This window comes from Gopherus evgoodei, chromosome 2 (assembly GCF_007399415.2).
Source record: "Gopherus evgoodei ecotype Sinaloan lineage chromosome 2, rGopEvg1_v1.p, whole genome shotgun sequence".
Classification (NCBI taxonomy): Eukaryota; Metazoa; Chordata; order Testudines; family Testudinidae; genus Gopherus; species Gopherus evgoodei.
The window spans coordinates 76,787,809-76,802,440 of record NC_044323.1 but is presented as its reverse complement, the minus strand read 5'-3'; the positions used below and the strand labels follow the sequence as shown (position 1 = coordinate 76,802,440).

General features: G+C 43.9%; 1 protein-coding gene across 4 annotated transcripts in view; it reads left to right on the top strand.

Moving 5' to 3' along the window:
• Positions 1 to 438: 438 nt before the first annotated feature.
• TCAIM (T cell activation inhibitor, mitochondrial) overlaps positions 439 to 14,632 on the top strand; it is a 63,163-nt gene continuing 48,969 nt past the window's right edge. For 3 of the 4 annotated variants that reach the window (XM_030551029.1, XM_030551028.1, XM_030551026.1), the window contains exons 1-2: positions 727 to 866; positions 3,741 to 3,814. In XM_030551029.1, the coding sequence (XP_030406889.1) occupies positions 3,786 to 3,814 (29 nt within the window). In that variant the 5' untranslated portion in view covers positions 727 to 866; positions 3,741 to 3,785. The other variant, XM_030551027.1, reaches the window with a different exon arrangement.

Sequence of the window (14,632 nt, the reverse complement as noted above, 5' to 3'; positions counted from 1 at the left end):
CTCAGGGGCTGCGGCTCGCAACCCGGCACCGCAGAGCTGCTCCGGCGTGCGCGGTTACAGGCAAGGCCTTGGGGCTAACAGGGTGAAATCCCCAACGTTACACGAGCGGTGGAAGCCTGAGGGAGCCGCTAAACTCCGGCCGGTTCAGCTTGGCTGAAATCACCCGCGCTGGGGTGAGAGTGCGGGGCGCAGGGCCGCTCCCGGTCTCCGCCGGCGGAGGGTCCCTACCGCAGAAGCGCAGCTGGGTGTTCGGCGGTAATTCTGCCGCAGGGGGTCCTTACGTTCCGGGACACGCCGCCGAAGACCCGGCTGCACTTCGGCGGCGGGTCTCGCTTCCGCGGTAATTCCACGGGAGACTCCCGCCGCGGGTCCCGAATTACCGCCGAAGCGGGAGGACCCCCTGAATCCTGCGGTGGCGCGGCGAGCCCGCTAATAGCGGCCGGCCAGAGCGTGCCCCTGGTGGGGGAAGATAGGGAGAGTCCGTTCCTCAGCGTCTGCGGGGCGCGGGAGCCTGGCACCGGGATGGTTACGTTCTGCCGCTGAGAATTAAACATCCTCCACCGGGTCGCTTGGGCACTGCAGAGCTCTCGCGCATGCGCGGCTACTTTGACGGATGGGGGTGCGCGAGCTGTCTCGGTCGCGGGCTGGAGGAACGCGCGAGGTGACGCGGCTACGCGCGACCCGGAGTGTGGGCGGAGGCGAGGAACCTGCTCAGGAGGTGGGAAGGTGACGGCGGCGACCCCGCCCCTCAGGCCGCTCCTCCCTCTCGGGAAAGGGGCACTGAGCGTCGGCTCCCTGCGCGCGCGCCCCGCCATGGGGACCGAGCTCGGGCAGGCGGGGGGAGGGGCCGCTGTCACGACGCTGAGGTAAGGGGCTGGGGGGCCTGCCGCGTATCTCGGGGGAGTGTTAGGGCCTCAGCTGCGCTCAGGGGCCCTTCCCCGGCCCACGACCCCTCGGGGGCACAGGCCGGGAGCTGCCCGCTGAACGCGCTAGCGGGCCGGGCCGAGCCGAGGCAGTGATCGGTTTCCACGCGGCTCGTTTAAAACTTCCCGCGGGATTCCGCTGCTAGCCGGGCCGGCTGTCCTGGGGAGCGAGGCCGGGGGCGGCGCTTTCCAGTCACGCGGTGGATGGAGCCCTGGGCCCTGCCGCTTTTTGTGTCCGGATTGTAACCCCTTGGCTCGGACCTACCCCTAGTCTAGTGTAGGAGATGTTGGTGGCCTGTGATATACAAGAGGTCAAGATACATGGTGCCCTCTGGCCTTATAGGCTATGGATGGTCAAGAGCTGGAAGACACTTGGCTTGTGTTTTGTAAGCTGCTTCTGTATTTATGCTGAGAGTGCAAAAGCGCTGCTCTTCTGGAGACCAAAACTCCGCCCTACTTGTGTCTCACAAGAGGCTTTGATTTGGAACTGCAGTTACATGACTGCGTCTCAGACCTGTTACATAATGCAGCATAAGCCCAACAGGTGTCTGCCTGAGGCAGCAAAATGTTTAGTCACTTGCTAATGGTGTGGATTTCAATGGTGTCTTTTAAATATTCCTGTTGGCAAATCAGCCCTGATTCATTCTCTCTTGCATAAAGCTAAAGACTCACATTTTAGATTTTAATTTTAAAGCAGTTTTTGCAGTCTGGGGATAGAATTTGCTGGATGCTTCATGAGATATTTTAAAAACTTACTCAAGTCTTTGAATTTTAGTAATTACACTGCTTATGACCACTCTGAATTTGCCTGAGGTAGCAAAAAGCCACAAAACCAGCTCTAGTGTTTTACTCTTAACCTATGGAAATGTTGTAGCTAAAATGTTTATATGAATGTTTTAGTTCATTCTGTATATACTGTTGTTGAAGTAACCATGCTGCAGTCTGGCCAGTTAGGGAAATGGGTAGCTGCTTCAGCAGGCATAAGACTAGAATCTACAAGAATCTTTCACCAAATCACATGCTATTTTAGAGTGTGTTGGGTTTTTTAAATTGTTTTAGAAAAGTGATCAAATTGTTGACTTAACTGATTAACCATAGCAGGTTTTGTGCAGCATGAGAAAAGTGAATATTTCCTTTATATTTAAACTCCTTCAGCTTTTGCCAGTTCATGACATCTGTCATTCTTACTAATATTGGTATACCTGGAATGTTCAGTTCAGTATACTGCTGGGAATGCTCACAGCAATCAAGTGCTCAGTTAAACATGAGGAACTGGCAGCACTGACTGCTTATACACACACTATGCTGCTTCCCTTGAGGAGCCAGTTATGCTGAATTATTTTGTGCCTTTCCAAGAGGAAAAAAAGGCCTACATACATATTAACCAATACCCTTATACTTGATGAAAGGAAGTGTTTGGCCCTAGATCTATGGAGAATTCCAAAAGTATTAAAGCAAAAATTATTAGGGCTGTTTTTTCAAATATATGGTGAATGGACTATTAACACAATTTGTTTCAAACTGCCCTAGATATCACTTGATTAACACTCTCTGTAAAAATTAAAAAATACATTCAAATTTAAAGACCGATTTGCTTGTTTTTTTTTAAATGCAGTAACTTTTTGCATGTCACTCTCCCTTCATGTTAAGTTGGAGAAGTGAGGCTCAGTAGGACTGTGAAACCAACTATATTCACTTTGAGTTCTGAAGTGATAAGGCAAAAATGATGCTTTATTCCCAAAGACTTTGATGTTACAAATGGAGTACAGTATAAATCTAGTTTGTTTGAGGAAATAAAATTGTGTTTTGCTCAGGCACAACTGTCTTTTGATTAGGGTGCAGATGAAATAATTCTGTGTGCGTTCAGTTGATCAGTTTTTAATAAAATAATTAAGACTGTAGCCAACACCAGATGTTTCAGAGGAAGATGCAAGAAAACTGCAGCAGGCAGTTATGAGAGAATCTGCCTCCAGAAATACTCACTCCTAATCCTCAGTAGTTAGAAATTGGCTTAAGCCCTTCCAAAATGGTTGGTTGATTTATTTAGTGTTTACTACTATACTTCTAGATTTTCTTATCATACAAAAAATTGCTAATTTCATTTTGAAATCTAAGACTTTTGCCTCAATGATAACTTGTGGCAATGGATTCCATATCTAATTATACATTGTATGAAAAAGTACTTTCTTTTATTGTTTTTTTTTATCTGCCACCTGTTTTTAAAGGAACATAACCAACTTGAAAACTTTTTGTTTTGAAAAATTTTAAGTTAAATGTAGCACCTAATATAACTGGAGGAAGTTTGGGTGGAAACTGTTTTGCTCTATTTTTGTTTGGGTTTTTTTGTTTTATTTTGTGGAATTGACAGCACTTTGTACATAGTCAATTTCACTGTTTTCCCCTGTATAGCCAGTCAATTTCTCCTTTGCTGAAAAGACAGTTATAAATATCAACAGGGAGACTGGAAAATATTTTAAAAATATCAAAGGACTTTTTTAAAAAGCCGTATTCATCAGAAACTGGAGTATCTTTAAATTATTCTGTTTAAGATTTTCAAATAGTGTCAGTTCAAATCCACCTATGTCAAACAGAGTACACATTTTATCACATAATTTACTAAAGGATACTTTTTTCCTGTAGCTCCGGAAAAAATCTAAAAGCATCCTTGTGTAAAACCAAATCCTGCATTGTGGATTTTCTTAATTGTTCATTACCACTGTAACTTAAATTGTAAAACAGTTTTTTAGAAAATTGAAAGGGGAAAATATACATGGACACAATCATTAAATATACTTTCCTTTTATATTCTTCTTTAAGTGATCTAGCGGATGTCTGAAAGTTGACTTGAGCATAAGCAGTGAGATGTTTTGCCATTTGGGGGCTGTGAGGAGGTAAGACTGATTGCCAAATTAATCTACCCTTTAACTTAGTAATTAAAAGCTGGAGGTTTTGTGTTTAATACTTTTCAATTTTTGTCTGAATCGGTCATTTGTTATCAGTGTGCCATTTGACATTTTTACTACCATAGCTGCAATACACATTCAGTCATCCAATGGAGGATGAGTAGTCAGACACAGGCTAAACAGAACATAGGTTTGAGTATGACTTTATTGTGTGAAATAAGGTGATATGACAAAGCTAAAATTAAATATCCAAAATATAACTGAATTCTTATGCTATTAAAGTTCACCATTACAGATAAAGTGAACTGTAAGGGTAAAGTAAATTACTTTTAACAAAGATATTCAGTGTGAAAGCTACAGGAAAAAGTTAGGTTTAATAGATTTTTGACAACAATCTTCAGCAGGGGGTATTATTTCATCAGTAATTCTGTCTTGCAATCCTACTGCATAATCTTGTAGCAGAGATTGTGTTTGATAACACAATAGTGAGACTGCCCTACTCTTGGTGGTAATGATTTTGCTTTTGAACATGAATCCCTATCTCTTCTTATCCTCAGTCTCAATGCGGTTTTTGGGGAAATTGATCACTCCTTGAACAAAAAGCCAAGGACACCTTCTTTGCATTTTTTTTCTTTAAATTAATTTTAATTTCTTAATTTCACCCTACAGCTATGGGATGCCTCCAGGTCTGTCTTCCATCTTTTCTGTATATATTCATTCTGTTCATGGGTTAATTATGGTCTGTGAGTGTTCCTCCTTTGAGTAAGTTCAAAATAGTTTTTTGCTAGGATCCTCAGCCTACCTTCTACCATGGTAATGTTACATATACCAGTTTGTTTTATTTTGTTTCCCATCTGTCACCATTTTCTCATTACGATCTTGGATAAATGTGATTTGTATGTCTCAAGTTTAAAAAAAAAAAGTTATGAGGAAAACCTTGTACGTTAGCCAGAGATACCTGTTCCCATCTTTAAAAGTTAAGGTACAGGGAGCCTAGGCCCCTTGTCAAGCAACTATGAAAGGGTAGGGTGCTGACATTCTTGTATGGGTGTTGTCCAGGGATCTTTTTTTCAGACTATCTTTTGTATGAGCTTCTAGCTGTGTCTGATTAAATGTAAAGTACTTAGGAATGTCTGGAAGGGAAAATCTTTCTCTTACTGCCTCAGAGCCTCCTGGTTACTGCAAAGAAGTTGTATATGGGAGGGGTTAACTTTTACTACTGTTCTTTCCTGAATTACAGTGGTGAAGCTGACCAGTCTTGGTAAATTTCATTCTGCTTCTTGACAAAACTAGGAGTAACAGAAGAGGTGATAGAGTTGCCTCTCTGCCTATACAAGACTGTGTTGCTTTGGTTTACATTTGGTTCACATTTCAAAGGTTATTTTTTAACTATAAGGGCTCCCCGTCTTCGCCAGAGAAAGCTTTGTGCTTGTCATGGTCAGATGGATTCTTCAAGCCCTGCAAATTTATTTGAATCTTATATATTGACCTACCCTTTTTTATTAGCCTCATCAGTTGTTTTGTTGTTAACTAAAGGCAGGGCTTAAATTCAGCCAAAGCCATCCAGAACAGAGCTCTGGTAAATATTTTCAAACTGCAGGAGCCCTGGCACCAAGCCCCGAGAAATACTTGTGGAGAATTTAAACCCTGACCAAACTGTTACAGATACTGACAAACAAGATCAGAGTCCTTATCTCAACTTGAGAACTCAATACTTGTTTTAAAAAATTGTTAAAAATAAGATTTAGGTATGCACATGAGACTCTGATATCCGATCTTGTTTTAATCGCTGAATGGAAAGGTATTCACATGAATGAATCTGCTGCCCAAGTGGTGTTAAAGAGATTTGGTGATGACCCTAAAATGTTATGGATCTATGCAAGTTCTGTTTTAATTTGACTCACTATTTAATGATTTTGGAAAAGAAAAGATGTCTCCCGAAGACCAAACCATCTGGTTGTTAGCTTCATATTGCACTGACTTTCTTTTAGTTATTTGATTTTCAGAATATTCATATTTGCAAAGATCTTGGCTTGTAAAATGTTCTTTGATCGTCTTTCTTGGGTTTGTTGATAATGGTTTCACTAGATCTCATAAAATTTGAATAACTACGATTTGACTATCGTGTTTGTTTGCAAAGGCATTTGGCGAGTGCAGTAAAACTTGATTGTTTGATCTCCCTTTTATAGACTCATAGACTCTAGGACTGGAAGGGACCTCGAGAGGTCATCGAGTCCAGTCCCCTGCCCTCATAGCAGGACCAAATATTGTCTAGACCATCCCTAATAGACATTTATCTAACCTACTCTTAAATATCTCCAGGGATGGAGATTCCACAACTTCCCTAGGCAATCTATTCCAGTGTTTAACTACCCTGACAGTTAGAAACTTTTTCCTAATGTCCAACCTAAATCTCCCTTGCTGCAGTTTAAGCCCATTGCTTCTTGTTCTATCATTGGAGGCTAAGGTGAACAAGTTTTCTCCCTCCTCCTGATGACACCCTTTTAGATACCTGAAAACTACTGTCATGTCCCCTCTCAGTCTTCTCTTTTCCAAACTAAACAAACCCAATTGTTTCAGCCTTCCTTCATAGGTCATGTTCTCAAGACCTGTAATCATTCTTGTTGCTCTTCTCTGGACCCTCTCCAATTTCTCCACATCTTTCTTGAAATGCAGTGCCCAGAACTGGACACAATACTCCAGTTGAGGCCTAACCAGCGCAGAGTAAAGCGGAAGAATGACTTCTCGTGTCTTGTTTACAACACACCTGTTAATGCATCCCAGAATCACATTTGCTTTTTTTGCAACAGTATCACACTGTTGACTCATATTAAGCTTGTGGTCCACTATGACCCCTAGATCTTTTTCTGCCATACTCATTCCTAGACAGTCTCTTCCCATTCAGTATGTGTGAAACTGATTGTTCCTTCCTAAGTGGAGCACTTTGCCTTTATCTTTATTGAACTTCATCCTGTTTACCTCAGACCATTTCTCCAATTTGTCCAGATCATTTTGAATTTTGACCCTGTCCTCCAAAGCAGTTGCAATCTCTCCCAGTTTGGTATCGTCCACAAACTTAATAAGCGTACTTTCTGTGCCAACATCTAAATCGTTGATGAAGATATTGAACAGAGCCGGTCCCAAAACAGACCCTTGCAGAGCCCCACTTGTTATACCTTTCCAGCAGGATTGGGAGCCATTAATAACTACTCTCTGAGTACGGTTATCCAGCCAGTTATGCACCCACCTTATAGTTGTCCCATCTAAATTATACTTTCCTAGTTTATCTATAAGAATATCATGCCAGACCGTATCAAATGCCTTACTAAAATCTAGGTATATCACATCCACCGCTTCTCCCTTATCCACAAGGCTCGTTATCCTATCAAAGAATGCTATCAGATTAGTTTGACACGATTTGTTCTTTACAAATCCATGCTGGCTATTCCCTATCTCCTTACCACCTTCCAAGTGTTTGCAGATGATTTCTTTAATTACTTGCTCCATTATCTTCCCTGGCACAGAAGTTAAACTAACTGGTCTGTAGTTTCCTGGGTTGTTTTTATTTTCCTTTTTATAGATGGGCACTATATTTGCCCTTTTCCAGTCTTCTAGAATCTCCCCTGTCTCCCATGATTTCCCATAGATAATAGCTAGAGGCTCAGATACCTCCTCTATTAACTCCTTGAGTATTCTAGGATGCATTTCATCAGGCCCTGGTGACTTGCAGGCATCTAACTTTTCTAAGTGATTTTTTACTTGCTCTTCTTTTTATTTTATCTTCTAAACCTACCTTCTTCCCGTAAGCATTCACTATATTAGACATTCCTTCCAACTTCTCAGTGAAGACCGAAACAAAGAAGTCATTAAGCATCTCTGCCATTTCCAAGTCTCCCGTTACTGTTTCCCCCTCCTCACTGAGCAGTGGGCCTACCCTGTCCTTGGTCTTCCTCTTGCTTCTAATGTATTGATGAAAAGTCTTCTTGTTTCCCTTATTCCCATAGCTAGTTTGAGCTCATTTTGTGCCTTTGCCTTTCTAATCTTGCCTCTGCATTCCTGTGTTATTTGCCTATATTCGTCCTTTGTAATCTGACCTAGTTTCCATTTTTTATATGATGCCTTTTTATTTTGTAGGTCACGCAAGATCTCGTGGTTAAGCCAAGGTGGTCTTTTGCCACATTTTCTATCTTTCCTAACCATCGGAATAGCTTACTTTTGGGCCCTTAATAGTGTCATCTTATTTCAGCCTTGCAAAATTATCAAGATAATTTTAACAGTCCAGGCACATACTCTCCAACCCAACTCCCCTCCTCCCCCGAAAAAGCAAAAAAAGTCTGTTAGCCAACTTCTTTTATAGGGTAGGAGTAGAAAAAAAGAAACGTTCATCACAATTTATTCTCCAGTAAAATTACTCACCCTAGGAAATCAGGTGAATGGAGTTTTATAAGGCTATCTTATTATTTTTATATAGTCATCATTTCTATTTGAAGGATATGCAATTATGCCTCTTATCTTTTATTTATTCGCCTGTCTTGAGTTTATCAACCTCTGACCATAATATGATTTTGTCTGTCTTGTATTTAATTTTGTGAAGTGTGTTTTGTTTTTTGTTTTTTTGTTTGTAGTTTAAATGAAAGACTCTGCATAAATTTAAAAATGTTTTACCACTGAACAGAACTGAAGTGCTCTTCATCATCTTAGTTTCAAACTGAATGTGAATGCTGATAGAAGGAAAAATGACTTCTCATGGTAAATTAATTAGTATACTATGTCAGAGCAGTCGGGAAGGAATAATTCCATTGTTAAACATTTACTATTTACACACTGCCCTTGGTATTTATAAGTGTGCTGTCCTGTTCATTTAACACAACAACTCAGACAACTTTGTACTATGATCAGAAAGCTTAGTGATCTTTTACCCAGAATTTGGCTTTTCCTCTCATTTCTGTAATCTGCCATGCAAGTCTGCTCTTTGTCATTTCCAGAATGTTGTCAGAACTTGCCCTTACTTCAGTTCTGCCTCCTGAGATTCTTCTGGGGCAATCAAAAGTGCTGTGGTTATATAACTCTGCCACTGCAGGAAATGGAACCATATCATATTTATTGCATCTTGTTAGTTTTCGCATCAGTTCAGAACTGTAATCCCGGTATTTACAAATTTCTAAAACTAAAGACACACTATCTCCTGTTTGCCCACTACTTGCTCTTACAACCTTGAACTCTCTCTTTTAACTGTCCACAGTTGAAGCTTATGCTTTCTGATCTATCTAGAATTTCTTCATCCAAACACTCCCTCTCTTCAAATCTTACTTTAAACAATCTGTCATAAACAGATAGCTAAGGGTTAATGTTTTTTTACCTAGAAAGAAGTAACCTGAAACACCTGACCAGAGGACCAATCAGGAAACAAGACTTTTTCAAATCTGGGTGGAGGGAAGTTTGTGTGTGAGTCCTTTGTTCTTTGTCTTGTGCCTGTCTCTCTCTCGGCTATGAGAGGATTTCTGTCTCCTGCTTTCTACTCTTCTGTTTCCCAGTTGTAAGTACAGAAAGGACAGTGGTTTATATGGTTTTTTTTTTGTATTTACATGTATGTAATTGCTGTAGTGTTTTGAATTGTATTCTTTTTGAATAAGGCTGTTTATTCATATTTCTTTTAAGCAATTGACCCTGTATTTGTCACCTTAATACAGAGAGACCATTTTTATGTATTTTTTCTTTCTTTTTATATGAAGCTTTCTTTTTAAGACCTGTTGGAGTTTTTCTTTGGTGGGGAACTCCAGGGAATTCAGTCTGTAGCTCACCAGGGAATTGGTGGGAGGAAGAAGTCAGGGGGAAATCTGTGTGTGTTAGATTTACTAGCCTGACTTTGCATTCCCTCTGGGTGAAGGAGGGGAATGTGAGGGGGGAGCTTGGCTCTCTCTCGGTGCTTGTGTTTTCCAGGACTGGAAATAGAGAGGGTGGAATCCCTCTGTTTAGATGCACGGAGCTTGCTTCTATGTGTCTCTCCAGGAACCCAGGGAGGGAACACCTAGAAGGGAGAAGGGAACAGAAATGGTTTATTCCCCTGTGTTGTGAGACTCAAGGAATTTGGGTCTTGGGGTCCCCAGGGAAGGTTTTTGGGGGGACCAGAGTGCCCCAAAACACTCTAATTTTTTGGGTGGTGGCAGCTTTACCAGGTCCAAGCTGGTAACTAAGCTTGGAGGTTTTCATGCTAACCCCCATATTTTGGACGCTAAGATCCAAATCTGGGAATAAGTTATGACACAATCTTCTTTATCTATGATGGAAATTAAATCTGTCAACATCCCTCTTCTTCCCCCTGTTCTTGCACCTTTTCTCACTTTCAGCACCCTCATTTTCAAATAAGCTTATTTTCTTTCACTCCAGTCTACCTCCTTACATCATTTTGTCTTCTATACAAGAATATGCCTGAGAAATTAAGTAAATTTGCTCAGGATTAAAAATAGCTACGGGTATGTGGTTCTCAGAAGTGAACAAGGGATGCCTTCTTTGTGTTGAAATATGATTATTTCTTCTTCAAGTGCTTGTTCATATCAATTACAATTAGGTGTGCACGTACCACATGCATGGCAGCCAGAAGATTTTTCCCCTAGCAGCCTCCGCTGGGTCGGTCTGGGCTCCTCCTGGGATCATGCCTTCATTGCACTCACTATAGGACCCTGACGACCTGCCACTCCCTCAGTTCCTTCTTACCACCTGTGACAGTTAGCCTGAACGCTTGTTGCTTTTGCTCTGCAAGTGCAATTCCCCTAGTTTCTTTAACTTGTTAATGTAAATAGTTTGTATATACAGTATTGTTAGTGTTAGTTTTAGATAAGGTTTTGTTGGAGGGTGCACCCTTTGATTCCCCCCTGTGATGGGTTGGATCACAGAAACCCCCTTAGGGCTGCCAACTGATGTGCTAAGACTACTTCTACCCCCGCTTTCTCTGCCAGCTTGGGACTCCAGCACCCTGGCTTGTTGAGCCAGACATGCCAGTCTGCTCCAACACAGACCCATGGCTGTGGACCCAGACCCAACCACATGCCTCAGAGCTGCAGACTTAGCTGAAAGCAACTTAAGAAGGGGAGGGATAGCTCAGTGGTTTGAGCATTGGCCTGCTAAACCAGGGTTGTGAGTTCAATCCTTGAGGGGGCCATTTAGGGAACTGGGGTAAAAATCTGTCTGGGGATTGGTCCTGCTTTGAGCAGGGGTTTGGACCAGATGACCTCCTGAGATCCCTTCCAACTCTAATCTTCTATGATCTAAGAAGTGTTCCTGTCTTTAACACTCAGATGCCCAGCTCCCTATAGGGTCCAAGCCCCAAATAAATCCATTTTACCCTGTATAAGACGTACACAGGGTAAACTCATAAGTTGTTCACTCTCTATAACATTGATAGAGAGAGATGCACAGCTGATTGCCCCCCCAGGTATTAATACATACTCTGGGTCAATTAATAAGTAAAAAGTGATTTTATTAAATACAAAAAGTAGGATTTAAGTGGTTCCAAGTAATAGCAGACAGAACAAAGTGAATTACCAAGCAAAATAAGATAGGACACAGAAGTCTGTCTAATACAGTAAGAAAACTGAATACAGATAAAAACCTCACCCTCAGAGGAATTCCAGCAAGCTTTCTTTTACAGACTAGTCTCCTTCTAGTCTGGGTCCAGCAATCACTGACACCCCCTGTAGTTACTGTCCTTTGTTCCAGTTTCTTTCAGGTATCCTTGGGGGTGAAGAGGCTATCTCTTGAGCCAGCTGAAGACAAAATGGAGGGGTGTCCCAGGGGTTTAAATAGACTTTCTCTTGTGGGTGGAGACCCCCTCCTCTCTCCTATGCAAAGTCCAGTTCCAAGATGGCGTTTTGGAGTCACATGGGCAAGTCACATGTCCATACATGACTCAGTTTTTACAGGCAGCAGACATTGTTTACATGCTACCCTGAATGTCTTCAGGTAGACTTCTTATGTGGATTGGAGCCTTCCAAGATTCATTGTCCTTTAAATGCTTCTTGATTTGCACATTCCTTTCCCAAGAAGCTGACCAAATGTTTTACTAAGGCTACTTAGAAATCAAGCAAGTACACAGCCAGTATTCATAACTTCGAACACAACAATGGCACATGCATACGGATAGGAGGAATGTATTCAGTAGATCATAACCTTTACAGAGAGATGTTACATGGTATGTGTAGTATAAAACATATTCCAGTTATGTCGTATATGCATTCATAAGCATATTTCCATAAAGCCTCATGGGGTACACCATCACACTCCTCCTTTTATCCCTGGTACTGGGGCATGCCTCAGTCTCCAGAGTTTAAACTGCATAGACTGTGGCAGGCATATGCCAAAAAGTGACCCTCATGCTTCCTGCCTGAAGTGTCTGGCAGAAAGCCACCTCAACGAGCGCTGCAAAATCTGCAGAGGTTTTTGGCTGAGAACCCAAAAAGAGAGGGAGCAGCACCTCAGAGTATTGATAATTGAGGTTTCTTTGCATGCCCATTCGGACCCCAGCTCAGCAGAGCCAACGCTGAGCACTTCAGCACCAGGGCACAGTGCCCTGAAACTGTCACGACATGAGTCGGCACTGAGAAAGGACTCCAACAGAGACTCTCAGCACTGGCAGGCATCTCCTCATAGGAGCTCCACGCACTCTCATTCTCCAGTACCCCACAAGAAGAGAAAACCTGCGAGGGGATGCTCCACCACACCCAGAGCAGTGCTGAAGGAGCCCGCCGCTGTGAGACCTGCCTCAGGCCACACAAACTCGGCATCCACATTGAAGGTTGCGTTGACTCCTGACTCTCCCTAGGATCAGTTGAATCTGGGCCCCCTCCCCTGTCTGGGAGAATCATGACTTGCAAATACCTTCCACGCTGGAGGCATTCAAGGCAGCTGAAGACCTGATCGCTCTCACAGCACTGTCTCTCCCCCACACCCCAAGATAGGACAGGACGCCCGCAACAATCTCAGCACCACCCATGAGACCTGGGTGTCATCCAGGGGCAAACCAGCGATAATGCCGTGCTGATTGCCATCCCCTCAGCACTGATCACCAGTGCCATCAACAAGCGTGCGGGTAGGGGAGCTGCACCAGTACCCTAGCCCTAGATGCCACTCTCCAGCACAGACGCACTCTTCTCCTCCGTGGTTGTCTTATACAGAGTCCTCGGAGTCGGAAACAGAGTTCTACTGCTCCTGGTTCAGAAGGAGCAGGAGTTTGAGGTCCCACAGACAAGGATACCATCTCCAATCAAGACCGTGGCCAGGTCAGCGGCAGCCCCCTGCACAGTGGCCATTTTGGACCCTGGACCTTCCGCCAGGGCCAGAGCCACTGGTCTTATTCTAGGTCGGTGACATATGTGCCCTCAGCCTCCCAGATGGTCGCTGTACCTCTAGCATCAATGTCAGCTGTGCTCACTGGGGCACTGACAGCGACACCAGCCCTGGCCACACTGGTACCAGCTGCACCACGAGATCCCCTCGTCATCCTTCTCACCTGACAAGGTGGTGGTGTGCACATCAAATGCCCCAGCCCTAGAGGAGGGTGCTCCAACAACTGATGCTCGGGGTGGCACAAAATGTGGGCACGCGGGCTGAGGAGGTGGTTGAGTCCTCTGACCCGATGGTGGACATCCTTGCCCCTTCTGGTCCCTCCTGTATCGCCCTGCCTCTGATACATACCATACAAGAGGCTACTAAGACATGGCAGACTCCAGTCTCTTTGCCACCAACGGCAAAGTGGAATGAGTGGAGGTATTTCGTTCCCTTTAAAGGGTTCGGGCACCTCTATACCCACCCTCCACCAGACTCCCTAATGGTAGCCATGGCAAATGAACAAGAGTGGCAAGGCTGCTAGGGCCCCTTCCCAAAAAATCAGGAGGCAAAAAAGATGGACCTCTTTGGGAGGAAAATTTATTGCACCAGGGGGCTACAGTTCCGGATATCTAACCACCAGGCTGTTCTCAGCAGGTACAATTACAACTCCGGCAGAGTGATGCCCAAATTCACGGAGTTGTTGCCAGAGGACTCCAGGGCAGAATTCTTTCTAGTGGAAGAAGGAAAGCTGGTTTCCCTGAGTCTCACTTCAGGCAGGCCTTGATGTGGCAGACTCACTGGGGATAGCCATGAGATGGAGCACCTGGCTACAGGTGTCTGGGCTTCCTTATGAGGTCCAGCAAACAATTCAAGACCTCCCCTTTGAGGGTTCAGCCCTGTTTTCAGAGAAAACAGACTCCTGGCTTCATACCTTGAAAGACTCACGGGCCACCCTCAAGTCTCTGGGCCTCCGCACTCTGGCAAACCAGCAGAAATGTTTTAAGCCGCAGCTCCCTGCCGTGTTTATACCAGCCTCAAAATAGGCAGGACTTCTCCCGCAGGTTGGGTAGAAACAACAGAAAGGGGCCCCACTCTTCATCAGGCCAGGGCTCTGGTCAGGCGAAGCAGTCTGCTGGCCAGAAGCAGACCGTATGAAGATGCACCCAGGAAGACGCACCAGTCTGGACACTGGATCCTTACCTTCTCATGCTAACTGTCCCCTTTCTTCCCTGTGTGGGCCTGTATTACATCGGATCGCTGGGTACTCCACATGGTACAAAGGGGATAGTCCCACCAATTCTCTACTCTTCCACGTCCCTCTTCGGGGACTCTGCTCATGAGCAACTCCTCATACAAGAGATGTACTCGCTCTTGTCACTGGGGGCAGTGGAAGAGGTTCCTCTGGAGCTGAAGGGCTAGGGCTTCTATTCTCTGTATTTCCCAAAACAGGAAGCCAAAGGTGGCCTCAGGCCCATCCTAGAC